The 17,660-nt window shown below is 42.9% G+C and overlaps 1 protein-coding gene across 2 annotated transcripts; it reads left to right on the forward strand.

Annotated features, from left to right (window-relative positions):
* Positions 1-1,913: 1,913 nt before the first annotated feature.
* On the forward strand, positions 1,914-12,168 carry CLDN34 (claudin 34). 2 transcript variants are annotated; one of them, XM_026015303.2, is made up of 3 exons: positions 1,914-2,053; positions 4,243-4,373; positions 11,369-12,167. In XM_026015303.2, exons 2-3 carry the CDS (start codon positions 4,273-4,275, stop codon positions 12,033-12,035), a joined length of 768 nt encoding a protein of 255 aa, XP_025871088.1. In that variant the 5' UTR covers positions 1,914-2,053; positions 4,243-4,272; the 3' UTR covers positions 12,036-12,167. The 2 variants fall into 2 exon arrangements, with proteins under 2 accessions (XP_025871088.1, XP_025871089.1); XM_026015304.2 differs by having other exon boundaries at positions 1,957-2,053; positions 4,265-4,373; positions 11,369-12,168.
* The last annotated feature ends 5,492 nt before the right edge of the window (positions 12,169-17,660 follow it).

Here is a 17,660-nt window from a genome sequence, read left to right on the forward strand (position 1 = left end):
CAGTGTGAGTTTCTGTGAGACTCTTGCCCACCAAATCTTTTTTTTCTTTTTTTTGAAGATTTTATCCATTCATTCATGAGAGACACAGAGAGAGAGGCAGAGGGAGAAGCAGGCTCCCCGCAGAGAGCCCGACGTGGGACTCGATCCCGGGACTCCAGGATCACACCCTGGGCCAAAGGCAGGTGCCAAACCTCTGAGCCACCCGGGCTGCCCTTGCCCGCCAAATCTTAAGCCCTCAAAGCTCAAGGTGGGAAACTGTGTGTATTTGTGCTCATCTGCTCGGTGCCTGGCACTAGTGAGCGCTTCATATATACGCAAGCTTTGAGCGAACAAATAAATGAAACAGGCCATGCAGCGTGCATCACCGAGCAACGTGAGATTTCCTCTCCTTTACTCTCAGGAGACTGCAGGTCGGGTAGGCCCTCCGCGTGCTCGATCCCCTTTCACGCCCGGAATGGTCGTCTTCCTTCCTGTGCAGATAGAGGTGCCAAAGCTGCCGGAGACCTATTGCCATCTGAGGCCATATATTCACACATCTCCTTCCCTCCTTCTCTCTCTCTCCTTTCCTTTCCCCCGTTTTTTTCTATGAAACAGGATTATGCTAATTACGTTTTTGAATTTTTTTTATTTAATAACGTTGTGGGGGGCACTTAGGTGGCTCAGTAGGTTGGGCGTCTGCCTTCAGCTCACGTCTTGATCTCCTGGGATCAAATCCCACATCAGGCTCCCTGCTCCTTGGGGGGCCTGCTTCTCCCTCTCCCTCTACTCCTCCCACTACTCATGCTCTCTCTCGCTTACTCTCAAATAAATAAGTAAAATCTTTTTTTTTTTTAATGTTGGGAACATTAATTATTTGTTGACATAGTGTTGAGTGACTGTGTAATATTTCACTATAAGGGCATAGAAAGGTTCACTAGATATTCTTTAAATGGACTTTTTTTCTGTTTGTCTTCCCGGCTGTAACCTCGGTTATAAAGGTCATTGAGTATGTGTTTCACTTACATCTTTGTACATCTCTCCACTCATTTTCTTGGGATAAATTCCTTATTATGGAAATACTAAGCAATTCTGATGGAGCTTCGGCTTCTGTATAAAATCTAGTCCTAAGTGCTGGCTAGGTGACATCATGTGACCTTCCAGTAGTCTCCTGTCTACAAAAGCCACATATGAAGTCTTCCCAGTCTTAGGTCAATTTCTCACAAGTTAGGAGTTGTTGCACGTACTGTACTGTCTTATCCATGTGTATTATGTGTCAACAAGCCGGGAAGCCAAGCCTCAGCTACAAGGAGGCCCTTTCCTACGAATGAAGAGTATCTTCCCTAGTGTGTTAGTTGCCTGTGGTCTTTCACAACTAAATCTCGCCCTTGTGGGTGCCACTTCTGCTAACACGTGCATGCGCACCTTGCCACAGCTTACTTCCTGATGATGTGGCTTAGAGACCGTTTCTGAGGGCCAGGAGAATCAGTGAGGACTTCTGTGATCAGTCACATCCTCAAAGTGGATTCTGGATGGTCCAGGAGTAAACATGACCCACCCCCTAAAAAAACCTGATAGAGGATACATGATGAAGGAAAGAAACCAAAGGGACGCGCTGATCAGTGAAAGAATGGATATTGTCCTGGCACTCGGGACTTAACAACCAAGGGGTTTGTTTGTTTTACCTTTTTGTTTTTGTTTTATCTTATTTTTTTTAAGTGGAGCCCAACGTGGGCCCGAATTCAAGACCCTGAGACCAAGACCTGAGCTGAAATCAAGAGTCAGCCATCTAACGGACAGAGCCCCCCCCAGGCACCCCCCAGGACCTAGCAACCGAGAACTTAGAAGGTGAGGACAATGAGTGACAGAATGTGGGGACAGCAGAAAGCTGAGGACAGGGCAGCTGGCTGGCATTGCGGCTGAGGACTTGTGTCCGGCCTTCTGAGGAGCACTTGAAGAAGGAAGAAGGTGTCCTGAGAAGAGCTGCGTGGGCTTCTGTGCGGCGGGCCCCCGCTGTCAGTGGCCCTCCTCCCCCAGGGGGTGATTCCCTTGAAGACTACATCACTGATTAGCGAAGGTATGGCCTTTGTCGTGTGTGTGTCACCGTGGTAAAAGAGAGCACACAGTTGCTCGTTTTGCCACACTTTAAGCACGTGGTTCAGTGGACATTTATCATGTTCAACGAGCAGCACCGTCCGTGTCCAGCATGTGTTTTCCTTTTCCCCAAACAGAAGCCTTGTCTTCGCTGAACCCTAACCCACGTTCCCTTGTCCCCCAGCCCCTGGCAACAGCTGTCATACTTGCTGTCCCTGACCCTGACTGCTTCTAAGTGCTGCATATAAGTGGGATCACTCTCTTGGTCTCTTGGGGACTGGCTTATTTCACCGGGATGCCTCAAGGTGCATCCAGGGCAGAGCAGGTGTCAGAGTTTCCTTCCTCTTTAAGGAAGGCCGATAAACACTCCATTGCGTGTAGAGACCACACTTCATGCATCCATTCATCCGTGATAGGCACTTGGGTTTCCCGCTTTGGGCTGTTGTGAAGGGGGGAGGGGGGCAGCTGGCTGCTTGCTCCTCTGTTGCGTATATGTCAAGAGCTGGGATTGCTGCATCATGGGGTCATGCCACATTTCATTTTTTGAACGTTTGTTGTGTTTTCTGTGCCCCTTCATTGTGTTCTGACTCCTTGGCCACAGGAGTATTTATTTCACTCGCTCTCAATGATTGAATTGGCTGTTCCTTGCTTTTCACATTCAGATGCCCATTCCTGGTCTCTTCTGACATGGACTCGAGGGGCACCACCTCAGGCCACCTCATCCCACTTAGGACCTCAGCAGTTCTCTCTTTGTTCTGCGGCCTTTGCACTGTGACACTGTAGCAATGCCATCATGAGGCAACCTCACTAGGGGCTCTTTACGTTATTGCTGTTGATTTTGTTGGTATTTCATTGCCCTGTTCAAGTCCATCTTTCACACTCCACAAGGCCCGCCGCTCCTGAGCCTGTTTCTCTACCCGAGTCCTCACCATCTACTTCCCCTTTTCTCCTCTTCATTCTCCAGTTACCTGACATGTGTAGCCCTCAAGTTTGGTCTCCTGGCTAGGGAAAAACAATAATACTCTGACCCTGGGAAGAGGCAGCCATATGCCATCGTTCCACCCTTAGGAACAGAGACTTTCCCGTCTGAACCAAAGACCCATCAGAACACAGGCAAAGTGTGAGGTGTACATTGCAAGTGTTAATGAAAGCTAACACCTACTAGAACACTCCATTGAAAGGTCTCCCATCTTGGAGAAAGCATTTCAGGGTTCACAAAGCTCTGTTCAATTCAGAGGATGGAAATTCCATTCAGGTGATGAGCCAGAGTCTGGTAAGAATATTTATGTTTCAAACTTCACAAAGCCAGAAAATAACCAGAAAACTACAATTAACCTCAAAGTACCCCTTCTTCCTAAAGGTCCTTTACACTGAGCACACATAGTGACTCCATATACACAGTCATCAAACCCAAATAGGCAAGCAATAACTAGTGTTACCAGGAGGTGGAGGAATCAGAGCCCTTATACGTTGCTTTTGGGGTTATCAAATAGTGTGGCCACTTGAGAAAACAATTTAGTGGTCCCTTAAAATGTTAGACATAGAGTTACCTTGTGACCCAGCAATTACACTCCTAGGTACCTACCCAAGAGAAATGAAAATCTATCTATACAGAGACTCACACATTACTATGGCAGCATCATTCACAGTAGCCCAAAAGAGAAAACAACCCAAGTGTCCATCACCCACTAAGTAAACTGTTGTATACAGTGGAATATTAGTGGGCCACAAAAAGGAACGAAGTACTGACACATCTATGGATGAACCCCCAAAACATCATGCTTAGTGGAAGAAGCCAGGCACAAAGGCCACATGTGGTAGGACTCTGTTTATAGGAGATACCCAGAATAGGCAAATCTATAAACACAGAGAACCAAGGACCAGGGGGACAGGGGAATCGGGAGTAACTCTTAAGGAGTGCAGCATGGCTTTTATGATTCTCTTAGGTGGTCCTTCCTTTTAGCAAACAGTACACAAACCATAAGATGGCTATACTTGTCACTCAGCTCCCGTGTCACAGTGGCCCCATTATTACAAAATTTTCTTTGAAGGCTTTTAAGTGTGGGATAAGTACATAAGTCTGTAAGTGGTACACAGTGAGCCAGAACACTTTGCTGAGACCCAGACTATAGTAACAGCATCCTTCAAAGTCTCATTGCTCTCATCTAACAGTGGGCTGGCATTGGCCCAATAGGAGAGAAGATGCCAACTACCCAAAGACAAAAGGATTATCAAGTTTCGGAGGCGGAGAACTCCAGTGGAGTGGCTGAAAGTGGATCCCCCTCGGAGCCAAAAACAGACAGGTAAATTTCTCTGCTTTTCCCATCAGATCATGAAGCCTTATAACATGTATTTTATTTTTATTTTTATTTTTATTTTTTATATATATAACATGTATTTTAGAGCAAGAATGCTCCTTGGTCATGTTCCTCTTGACCTCATGCCATGGATTACAGAGACTCTAGAGTTCCATTAGGAGTTTCCTACTCAACAGGCCATCAGCGCTGGGCTGGGTCTCCATCCTACAGATTAATTCAGGTTTGAGGAGTTTTGGAGCAGGCCTCCAGGGACACATTTGGCCCATTCAAAAAACTTCCCGTGCCTGTTGGGTACTGACATCATGCTAATAAGTACTTACAATAAATACCACAAATGCTATCATAACCATTTGTGCAAGATGTATAGTATTCCATCATATAAAAAAAACCCACAATTCCTTTGTCCGTTCTACTGTAGATGGATATTTGGGTTTTCTCCAGCTCTATCATGAACCATGCTTTTTTTTTTTTTTTTTTTTTTTTTTTTTTTTTTTTAATTTATGATAGTCACACACACAGAGAGAGAGGCAGAGACACACAGGCAGAGGGAGAAGCAGGCTCCGTGCACCGGGAGCCTGACGTGGGATTCGATCCCGGGTCTCCAGGATCGCACCCTGGGCCAAAGGCAGGCACCAAACCGCTGCGCCACCCAGGGATCCCATGAACCATGCTTCTGTTGATAGTTTGACTCTTCCTTTCCATTTTCAGAATTTAATGTGTAATTTACACACAATAGATATTTGTCTTTCCTGTGTTCAATTTTGAGAGTTTAGACAAACATGCACTAGGTACATAGTGTATCCACCAGTATGATCAAGATAACAGTTCCATCACCCCCCAAATTCCTTCTTGCTGATCCTTTCCCTACACCACACAATATCCTGTATGTCTCCTGGCCCTACAGTTTTGCTTTTGGGGTTTTCCAGATTGTCCTATAAATGGAATCATAGAGCATGTAACCTTCTGACTCTGGATTCTTTCACTTTGTATAATGCCTCTGAAATTCATCTCTGCTGTTGCCTGCAGCAGTAGTTGGCTCCTTTGGATTGCTTTCTTGGACTGGGAATGAAATTCGATTCCATTAATAGGATCCTGAAAGCCTTGCAGTATGCACCGCCCCCTCCCCCCCACCTCTACTATAGCTCACCACACCCCCCCTGCATTACCCTTAGAGCAGCATAGAACTTGGCCTCATGTCTACTCCATAAACTTTAAAATAGTGCGATATCCTATTCCTTTTACATACTCCGGAGAGAGTTCAATGTCCATGAGGTAAGAACTCCAAAGTATTTAAGTAAATCTTATTTTTAAAAGTTTTTATTTAAGACTATTTATTTATTCATGAGAGACACAGACAGAGGCAGAGACACAGGCAGAGGGAGAAGCAGGCTCCCTGCGGGGGGCCCGATGTGGGACTCGATCCCGGGACCCAGGGATCACGACCTGAGCTGAAGGCACACGCTCAACCACTGAGCCACCCAGGTGCTCCTAAAAGTTTTAATTGAGGTAAAAAAAAAAAAAAAAGTATAACAAAATTTACTATGTTTACCATTTTAAAATGTACAATTTGACAGTGTTAAGCATGCAGTATTCACATTGTGCAACCAACCTCCAGAACTTCTCCATCTTGCAAAACTGAAATACTGTCCCCATTAAATGACTCCTCACCCTCTTCCCCATCCCCTGGCAACCACCATCCCCTTTTCTGTTTTTATGGATCTCTCTAGGTGTCTCATTTATGTGGAATCATACAATATTTGTCTATTTGTGTCTGGATTCTCTCAGCATAACATTCTCAAGATTCATCCATGTAGTAGCAGGTGTCAGAACTTTCTTTTTAGACCCAAATAATATTCTATTGTATGGATAGACCACCTTTCATCCATTCACCTGGCTGATGGACATTTGGGTTGCTGAGATTCTTTTATTTTGAAAAATGACTCCATACTCTACTGTCATTAAGTGTGTACAATAATGGCATTTTTAAAAAAGATTTTATCCATTTTTTTTTTGAGAGAGAGAGAGAGAGTGTGTGTGTGTGTGTGTGTGTGTGTGTGTGTGTGTGTGTGTGCATGCACCAGCACAAGCTGGGAGAGAGGCAGAGGGAGAGAGAGAAAGGGAGAAGCAGATTCCCCGCTGAACAGAGAGCCCAACACGAGGCTTGATCTCAGGCCCCTGGGGTCATGACCTGAACTGAAGGCAGACATTTAACCAACTGAGCCACCCAGGCGCCCCACTAATGGCATTTTTAGCATCAATTCGATCTCGCTTTATGCCTCTGTTTATACTATCAGTGTTTGCATTTAGAAATGATATGTTAGTTTAGGAATATGAATTATGAGGGAATTTCTTCTAGTCTCAGACCCAGTGCACACCCAAGGTGTAGATCGTCAGTTGGAGTTGCACACTTGGACTCTGAGGGATTGGGATGAGCCAAGATGACTTTTCTGGAGGCCCTCTTTGTCCGTGAACATACAGATCTTCCGAGGAATAGGCCTTCTGTCCACTTCTGCTTGCCAGTGCTGTCGTGGTATTTCCAACTGGAGTCATCGAGAGGGTTGGGGGTTCTGCCAAAACTTTGGTCTTTGGACAGTCCCACAGAAGACATTCTAATATCCTTGAGCATGTGGAGGGCCAGGTGCATCATGGATGTCTGAAGACCAATCGAGCTCTGGCCTCATGTGAGTCAGAGTGAGCTTGTGAGCAGTGTGGAAGGAAGGGACAGTCCCAGGGGGCCCGGGGGGGAAAGGAAGAAATCAAACCCCAGAGATCTTTTTGTTTTCATGGTGGTAAAAGAGTCACAACACAAAGTTTACCATTTTCATCACTTGAAATACACATTTCAGGGGCATAAAGCCCATTCTCATTGCACAACCATCACCACCATCCATCTTAAGAGCTTGGTCACCTTCCCAAACTCGAACATGCCCCATTGGATGCTAACTCCCTGTTCCCTTGCCCCGGCCCCTGGCAACCACCATTTTGACGATTTAAGTATTTCATGTAAGTAGAATCACATGGTATCTATCCTTCATGGCTGGCTTATTTCGTTCAGCATAGATTAGTCTTCAGGGTGCATCGATATTATAGTGTGTGAGAGAATTTCCTTCCATCTTCAGGCCAAATACTATTTCATTGTACATATATACGACGTATTGTTGATCCAGTCACATGTGGATGGAAAACTGGGTCCACCTTTTAGCTTTCATGAACAAAGCTATTAATGCCCCTGGCTGTGTGGATATCTGTTCAAGGTCCTCCCCTCTCCGTTCAGTGGAAGAGGTCCCCCTCCCTTCCCTAGATGACTCTCCTACCTTGGACTTAAATGTACTTGCTACCACCTTCCCCCAAATGAGTGTGGTAAGAGGATGGAATCTGCAGCCAACCTGTCTCCACCACTTACTTCTTCCTGCGTAGACTTCAGGCAAGTTTTTCAACCTCTCTGTCCTTAGCCCTCTTGCTTAGAAAATGAAGATCAAACTACTGCCCACCTACAAGCGTTGTTTGGGGGGCATTCATGGATTAAGTGGATGAATGGATTAAATGGAGTTGATAAATAGAAAGCCAATAGCAGGGTGGTTCTGAAAATGTGGTCTGGGGACTCTTTCAGGTGCTGGATGTGGGGTGCCATCCACAAGGCCAAAACTATTTTCACAATATGAAAATGTTGGCTGCCTTTTTCACTCTCCTTTCTCACAAGCATACAGTGGAGTTTTCGAGAGGCTCTATGCCATTTGATCTAAAAAAAACCGGAAAGCAGAAGTACACATGACTCCAGCCCCCTCCCATTAAAGCCTGATGTTAAAGCTGTTTGTGGATTGCAAAAACAGTATCCTCTAAATTTTGTTTGGATAATAGTCACTTTTCATAAAAATCCTTGTTAATATATGATGTTTATTACATGAATTAATAATTTAAATTTCAAAAAATAATTAAATTTCTCATTTTTAATTCCTAATATGGTAAATATCAGTGGATGCAACCATTTGGGGTCATCAAAAAATGTTTTGTTTTTATTTCATAGTGCAGTCAAGTATACATAACGTTGTTGACCATTTTAACCATTTTTAAGGGTACAGTTCAGTGGCATTAAGTTGGCAACCATCACCTCCCTCCAGTACCTTGCCTCCAGGACTTTTTTCAGCTTCCCAAACTGAAACTCCACTACCCAGTAACTGCCACCTCCAGTTTCTAAGCGCAAAGAGCAGAGACCTTTTCAGTCCTGAGACTGCAAAGCTTAGGAAGTGCTGTCTTGGCACAGAGCCGGGGCCTCAGAAGTGCTGCGGGAGGCTGGGCTGCTACCCACGAAGGCCTCCCGAGCCCCCCCCCACACACACACCGCACCTTACAGATTTCTGGCAAAAAATTAAAACCATGGAGGGAAAGTTGTACCTCCGGGGCTCTTACCCCAGGACTGCTGCCCAGAGGTGACAACTGTTAACCATTTCCTGCACCCAGAAATTCCCTATTCATATACAAACACGTTCTGCATATTTGCATATATTGTGTTTATACATATATAAATATGTATTATGTTTGCCCTAATTTTCACTGAAATGAAACCATTTCCCTTTTTTAAAGATTTATTTTTTTTTTAAGATTTTATTTGAGAGAAGCAATGGGAGCAGCAGAGAGAGAGAGAGAGTCTCCCCATTGAGCAGGGAGCCCGAAGCGGGGCTCCATCCCAGGACCCTGGGGCAAGGACTTTAGCTAAAGGCAGATGCTTGGGCAGCCCCGGTGGCTCAGCGGTTTAGTGCCGCCTTCGGCCCAGGACCTGATCCTGGAGACCCGTGATGGAGTCCCCATCACGTCGGGCTCCCCGCAGGGAGCCTGCCTCTCCGTCTGCCTCTCTCTCTGGGTCTCTCATGAATAAATAAATAAAATCTGAAAAAAAAATAAAATTGCTCCTTTGGAATAATATGCTCAGCATTACCTGGCCAAAAATAAATGATCTTTATAAATATGACATCTGCCAGTAATGTTCTGGCCAGGAGAAGGAATTTCTGGCAGGAATTTGGAAAATACCCTCACCTTGTCCCTCCCTCCCATCTGGGATGCCCCCTAATAAATTCCAGACCCCTCAATTCTATCCATGCCTGCTCCTGCCTTGTCCTTTCTATGCTTGTATCACTGTGCCCCATTTTTCCCCAGTTGAAAAAGTAATAGGGACGCTTGGCTGGCTCAGTGGTTGAGCATCTGCCTTTGGCTCAGGTAATGATCCCGGGGTCCTGGGATCAAGTCCCGTGTCAGGGTCTTGCAGGGAGCCTGCTTCTCCCTCTGCCTGTGTCTGCCCCTCTCTGTAGGTCTCTCATGAATAAATAAAATCTTTAGAAAAAAGAAAACGTAATAGACTTTTACTGTAAAACATGAAAAAAAAATCACTAGTGATCCCAATAGTCAGAGGCATCTTGTTTTGCATTTTTCCAGCTTATTTCATGATGGGCAAAAATAAGATCACACTACAAAGTTGTGGTTTTATTATCTGTGTTTTAAATTCAACCCTCCACGGGTGTTTTCCCACATTATGAATTTTTATGTCTGCTGTGTCTTACGGCGAATGAATGGCTGCAGTACCTCCTACAGCGTACTTGTGTGCCAGACATAATTCTTCCTCCATTGCTTCACTTTAACGAAGTCTTTGTTATTGTTTTTCTTTTTAAAAATCATGCTCATGACAGAAATTCCTTAAAAGGTATTGAATAGCCCAGACATCATTTTAAAAAATCACAGCCCAAGATCATAAACACAGTGTTGAGTGAAAGAAGCCAGTCACAGAGGAATGCCTACCGCATGATCCCTGTTTTGAAAAACAGGCAGGACTGAATCAAGATGCGTGGGGGTACATGCTGAGGCACAAAACGATAAAGAAAAGAAGTGATAATGTTATGCGTCTTAAACCAAGTGGTGTCTATGTGGTTATTTGCCCTGGGATAATTCATTGAGCTGTACACTTCGATGTTGTGTGCTTTTTAAAATATATGTGTGTGTTTCTTCACAATACAAACAGCTTTAAGAACTCATAATCCCTCTAACCCAAATAAAAATGTCTCTTACTAACTTAGCATATAGACTTCCAGTTCTACTTCTGTCCATGATTATATTATATGTACTATTTTTGTAACTTCCTATTCGTCCCTGCTAGCTTCTGGACATCTTCCTTTTGGCTCCATTATGTTTTAATGGCAATTAGAATGGATGTAATCGAAAAGACTAAGCATATCAACTGTTGGAAGAGATGGAGAAACTGGAACCTTCATGCAGTGCTGGTGGGAATGTGCAATGGTGTGGCCACTTGGGGAAGTGGTTGAGCACTTCCTAAAACATCCAACGTACACTTACCATACACCCCACTAGCCCCACTCTAGGTATCTATGCAAGAGAAATGAAAACATCTTCCCATACAAAATATTGCACAGAAATGTTTAGAGCGCACTGTTTATAATAACCCAAACTTGCAGCCAATCCCAGTGTCCAAAAACTTCAACTGTGGCCTATCCCTACAATTGAATCGGACCCAGCAATAAAAAGAAACCAACTATTCAAACATGTCACGACATGGGGGAAACTGGAAAACGTTATGCAAGTGAACAGAGCCAAACAAAAAATCCTACACCTTGTTCAATTCCACTTATGTGTTTGGTGTTGGCACATAGCCCCGTTGCATGGATATGGCATGAATTATTTAACCAAGCTCTGCATTGGACTTGAACCTGTTTCCCACTTGTCAGTATTATGAACAGTGCCGCGACGACCACGTTATGACTAAGTATTTGTGGCCAGTCTTAATTATTTCTTTGGACAAATAACTAGACATGGAACTGCCTGTTAGAAAGTAGGTGGTGGTGATGAAAATAGTGCCAGAGCGCCCTTCCTAAAGTTTGCTTGCTCTGTGCTCCCACCAGCAGAGCGTGAGTGTCAAATGTCTCCATCCTCCAGTACACTGCTTACCCACCCTCACGATGCTCTGTGCTTGTTTGCAGGCCTCCAGGGTATGCAGCCACCATGCTACTGCTCATCAACAGCACCAATCGCCAGATGGCGGGCTTCACCATAGCCACTGTGGGATGGATCCTCACCACCACATCCACGGGCCTCGTGGAGTGGCGAGTGTGGTACATGAACAACTCCTCTCTCTTTCCCTCTGGCCTGGTCTGTGTGGGAATGTGGAAAGTCTGCATTTACCAATATATCACCAACTTCAACAGAGCCACGTTGTGTCATCGCTATACCTACCACGATACTTACCTGCCTCTCGATATCCGTATTTCTCAAAATCTCCTGCTGGTCGCCACCATTCTGGGCCTTTTGGGAAGAGCTGCCATCATTTTTGCACTTAGGAATGTGTACATGGGAATTCATCAGGACGCCACCTTCAACCCATTTATTGTTTCGGGGATTCTGAACGTGGTTGCTGGCGTCTGTATCTCAATCACTGTGGTCTGGAATTTTTACTCCGTGATAAACGAAGAGGGTATCACCTTCCCACCATCTCTCTATATACCCTTCAAGCCAGATAGTCAGGAAATTGGCAGTGCCCTTCTGGTGGCATGTCTGGCTGCCTTCATGATGCTGTTAAGTGGGCTGCTTTTCCTCTCCTACAAGCGCCCCCCGGCCAGACAAATACATCCTGAAACTTCAGAGATGTAGAATTCCTGCTTGCCTTGGCTTTGCTGCGAATCCAACATGACCAAGAGTTTATGAGAAGTATTAGCAAAAAAAAAAAAAAAAAAAAAAAAGTATTAGCAGAATGTTCTATTAAATATTTCCAAAGATTCAAGACCATGGCAAAGGTAGTTTTAGGCAGGAAGTGGCCATCTATTTCCTTCCTTTATCTTCTGTGTCTTTGTTTTACTGACGCACCAGTTCATTGATTAAAGAAATTTCACTTAAAAAAAAAAAATCTCACCAGCCAGTTGGTCTTCTTGGATCTGAATTTTAACTATTGCTGAATAAATAATCAATGTATAAACCTAGTGTATGGAAATGAGATTTTCTGTGATTCTCACATTTCCCTCCTAAATGTCTGCTACAGACAACCAACCTTATTTCCTGTGGTGTGGTGATAACATCACTCTATCATATAAAATTTTCCAAAATACGCAGTAGAATAATATAAGGAATCACCCCACACCCATTATCAGATTCAACACCTATCAAGATACTGTCATATCAGCTTTATATCTCCTTTCTTCTCCCGTTTTTTTTTTTTAAGATTTTATTTATTCATGAGAGACACAAGGAGAGGGACAGGCAGAGACATAGGCAGAGGGAGAAGCAGGCTCCCTGCGGGGAGCCCAATGGGGAACTCCATCCTGCAGGATCATGCCCTGAGCCAAAGACAGACACCCAACCGCTGAGCCACCCAGGCATCCCCCTAATGTGAACATTCCTATCAGATTTATTAGCTGGGATGCTTTTGTAATGAAGACCTTTCCCTCATCAAGTATGGCTAGTTGGGTTCTCCAAAATTCAGCTCTTACCCAAAAGGCAAGGTAAATGCTTCATTTTTTCCCCCTTTAATTGTTAAATGTCTAGAGGAAGGGGGAAGATTGCATTAATTATCTTGGTGTTGACCAATGTAGTTTTTAAATTGTTTTCACTATCCGTTTTCATTTTTGTCTTTTTTCTGAGTATCACCTCAACGCTTGAGTATGAACTCGTGAGATTGTCTCCATGTTCTTCTTGTGGAAATTTTCTGATGCATTCAAAGGTAGACAGACGATTATCTCAGCTTCAGGAATCCTCATTATGTGCCCAGTAGTGTTTCATCCCTATCCTCACTCTCACCAACCCTAGCCTTGGATTATTTTGTAATAAGTCCCTGGCAGTATGTTATTTTATTCATGAATACCTCAATACACATCTCTAAAAGATAAGGATGCCTTTTTCTTAACAGAACCACATTGTCATTATCACACCAAGAAAAGTGAATTTCCTAATGTAATCAAATACATAGTCAATATTCAGATTTCCCTAATTGTCTCATCAATGTGTTTAACAGTAACTTGTGGTATCTATATATTCAAAGTGTTTCACTCAATTGCATTCAGTATTCCTTTTATGATCAAACTGTCCCATCTTTGGCTATAGAGCCGCAGGGACATGTGTCCTTTGACGTGTCTCTATCAGTATAATTTTAAGATTAAAAAAACTTTATTCAAGACCATCATAACCTACTGTTACCTCAAACTACTTTATCAACAAAATTCACTATATGAAAATGATTTTCCTAAAGAACAAAATAGTAGAGAGAAAGCCATATCAATAATAGAGTTAGCAACTACATTCATCAAATGTTAGATGTTGAAATTAAAGTATATTTATTTACTTTGCGTCTAATAACTTTTAATACCAGAGGTTCTTGACTTCGTGGAAATTCTCCACAGAATAATTCCCATACACACAAAATTTTGCACCATTTCACAGATCTCTTGAAACCTATTCATGGATCTCATTTTCAAAATAAGTGAGTTTTCCAAAAATTGATTTATTGTTTTATGGACTTGCTAGAAACTCATAGTTTTCAGCTTATTTTTTTAAACAAATTAACTTTACCAGCTAAACACCTACCTACAATATTAATGAGTACAGATACACGCTGCTTAAAATCATTTTATTAAATATTTTTCAGTGATGATTCCTATGTTTAAAGTTTAAGAAAAGGTTTTTTTTTTTTTTTAAGTAATCTCTGCACCTAACACGAAGCTTGAACTCATGACCCGAAGATGCTCTAGTGGCTGAGCCAGCAAGGTGCCCCAGGAGAAAAAAGCATTTTTTTCAAAGATACATTTATTTATTTTAGAGAGAAAGCACATGAGCAAGGGAGAGAGGCAGAGGGAGAGGGGGGGAAATCTCAAGCAGAGTCCCTGCTGAGCCCGGAGCCCGATGCAGGGCTCAATCTCACCATCCTGAGATCATGACCTAACCCAAAACCAAGAGTCCAGTGCTCAACCAACTGAGCCACCCAGATGCCCCAGAAAAACATTTTTTTAAAGGTTTTATTTATTCATGAGAGACCCAGAGAGAGAGGCAGAGACAGAGGCAGAGGGAGAAGCAGGCTCCCTGCAGGGAGCCCAATGTGGGACTCGATCCCGGGACACCAGGATCACACCCTGGGCCGAAGGTGGACACTCAGCTGCTGAGCCACCCAGACGCCCCAGGAGAAAAGCAAATTATAAAAGCAGTAATCGTGCAACTGCCTGATTACAGTCTCGAGAATTTTGAGACATTAGCCTGTCAATAATGTGCACGCCCACCATCTATGTGCATGCCTGTTTCTTGAACTGTCTCCATTTCTGAGAGCTTGCCATCATTTTGATGAAGGTTGCTGAGGTTCATGGACATAATATTGTTTTCATCTCAGTTTTTCCAGCATGTTTTTCAGTATGTTGGAAGAAAAACTCTTTTCCCAGAGTATGTAGCTCTTTTATGGCTCATGCCTGTTTGGATGATGCTGTAATACTTTTGCAAAAACACTGGATTCTTGACTATTTCTTCCATACTAGTTTTGCTTGAATAATCTGCTTTTTTTTTTTTTTCAGCATTTTTTTCATGTTCTTCGACTATGCTACATTCTTAGGTCTTAGTGATTTTTTTTTTTTATTATACTTTTCCAATTCTCTAAGATTTACGTTATATACCAGCACGGTTTTGCCCATTGAAAATCCATTGTGACAGTGTGCTCAGTACACGTTGGTATTAGTCATATCCCTCCTCCAGGATCCAGAGTTGCACCTTTTATTTTTTAAAGATTTTCTTTATTCATGAGAGACACAGACAGAGAGAGGCAGAGACACAGGCAGAGGGAGAAGCAGGCTCCATGCAGGGAGCCCGACGGGGGACTCGATCCCGATCCCGGGTCTCCAGGATCACGCCCTGGGCTGAAGGCGGCGCTAAACCGCTGAGCCACCCGGGCTGCCTGAGAGTTGCACCATTTAATGAAACTCTTAACTAGCTGATTAATTCTCGGACTATCCCCATCAAGTGAGAGATACTTCCTACGACTCACAGTCAGTCATGATTCCTGTGGCCTGCACAGTGGTAGTGATGGTGATTCCATCCAACTGTTATTAAAAATATTTTATTTAAATAACATTTTAATAACTATTGAAGTATATAATTCACATACCATATAAAACCACATGTATAAGCGAGTGGTTTTTAGTATATTCACAGCACCACTTCTATGACTACGGACCATTTCATCAGTCCAAAAAGAAACCGCACTAGCACTCCCCATTAGTCTTTGAGGGTTTTTTGAGCCTCAGCGGGTGTCCCATGTGCATCGTGTACATCTCAGGCCCGAGACCTTGACCCAGCATGCTGTTCCTTCAGTGAGCCCGAGACATGGAGATGGTATTTAGGCACTGGTGGTGCTTATTCTTTGGTTGTCTTTATATCTCGGTATTTTAGTAGACAGAATTAGTATATATAATTTGTTAAGAAGAAAAAAAATCATTATAAAACTTTTTTCAATTCAACCTTGTTCTTTAACTAGCTGCAATTTTACATTATATTTCTTTCTCCCAGGTTGGAAACCCACCGATATTTTTTTAAAGATTTATTTACTTTTTTTTTTTAATTCACCAGCTTTATTTATTTTAAAGATTTTAATTTTTTTTAAGATTTATTTATTTATTCATTCAGAGAGAGCGAGAGAGAGGCAGAGACACAGGCAGAGGGAGAAGCAGGCTCCATGCAGGGAGCCCGATGTGGGACTCGATCCAGGGTCTCCAGGATCACACCCCAGGCTGCAGACGGCACTAAACCGCTGCACCACCGGGGCTGCCCTATTTACTTATTTTAGAGAGAGAGAGAGAGCACATACGAGAATGGGTGCAGGGGCAGAGGGAAAGAGAGAGAGAGAGAGAAGCCGACTGCCCGCTGAGCATGGAGCCCCCAACACAGGGCTCGATCTCACTACCCTGAGATCACGACCTGGGCCGAAATCCAGAGTCAGAGGCTTAACCAGCTGAGCCACCCAGGCACAACCCAACAATATTAACATACTTATTTATTCTGTGATATATAAAATATTTTAATTGTTACTAATATCACCATTAGCCATAAGACTACTGAATAAAACATAAGGTTTCTTTTAAGCCCTGTTTGTCTCTAAAATGCATTGTCTTAGGTGTATATGTCAAAATACAGCATTGTAAAACTTGTTCACATGAGGATGGTTATATTACCAAGTTGGTAAGCAATTAAGTTTATTCATTTTATCTTGTTTTCTATTTTTAGTTTTGTGTTTTGACATAGTTCAGTTTTTGAATATGTGAAATACTTATTTTGTTAAAGACATTTATTTTAGAGTGTGCAGAGGCAGGAGGAGAGAAAATCTCAAGCAGACTCCACGCTGAGCTTAAGAGTTGGACATGGGGTTCAATCCCATGACCCTGAGAGCAGGACTTGAGCTGAAACCAAGAGTCGGACGCTTAACTGACTGTGCCACCCAGGTGCCCCTTAAATAACTTATTTTCGAGGATCCCTGGGTGGCTCGGCGATTTAGCTCCTGCCTTCAGTCCAGGGCATGATCCCGGGGTCCTGGGATCGAGTCCTGCGTCGGGCTCCCTGAATGGAGCCTGCTTCTCCCTCTGCCTGTGTCTCTGCCACCCCCATCATGAGTAAATAAATAAAATCTTAAAAAAAATTATTTAAAAAAAATTATTTTTAAGTCAAAGTTACTTAAACAGTCTCAAGAAACATCTGTTCCTATCCCCATTCTATTCTTTCCCATCTTATATAACTTAAAATTTTTGGTTTATTTTCCAATTTTCTTTTGTAACTATGGATGTTGTATACTCATATTTATTCCATCTTTTTCAAAATGCAACCATAATATATATTTCATCCGGTGGTATATATATATATATATATATATATATATATATATATATATATATATACCAGGCTTTTTCACCTGACAATAAATTCCTGCAGACCACTCTGGATGAGTACTCAGAGATACCCTGAGCAATCTATGAGAATACCTGCTTCCTCATAGCCTTGTCCAAAAAAAAAAAAAAGAAAAGAAAAGAAAAGCTCTGTAAAACTTGAGCATTTTTCCATTTTTCTTCAGTATGATGGGTGAGAAATGGTATCTCCATATCATTGCCAGTGTGTATTTCTCTTGCTGGTGAGGATGAGCATTTTTTCAAATGTTTTAAGGCTATTTTTCATTTCTGCAGTGATAATGTCAGTTATCTACAGCTGTGTCGCAAGTTACCCCCGAAATTTAGTAGCTTAAAGCAACACACATTATCTTACAGC

Source organism: Vulpes vulpes, chromosome X (genome assembly GCF_048418805.1).
Source record: "Vulpes vulpes isolate BD-2025 chromosome X, VulVul3, whole genome shotgun sequence".
Taxonomy (NCBI): Eukaryota; Metazoa; Chordata; class Mammalia; order Carnivora; family Canidae; genus Vulpes; species Vulpes vulpes.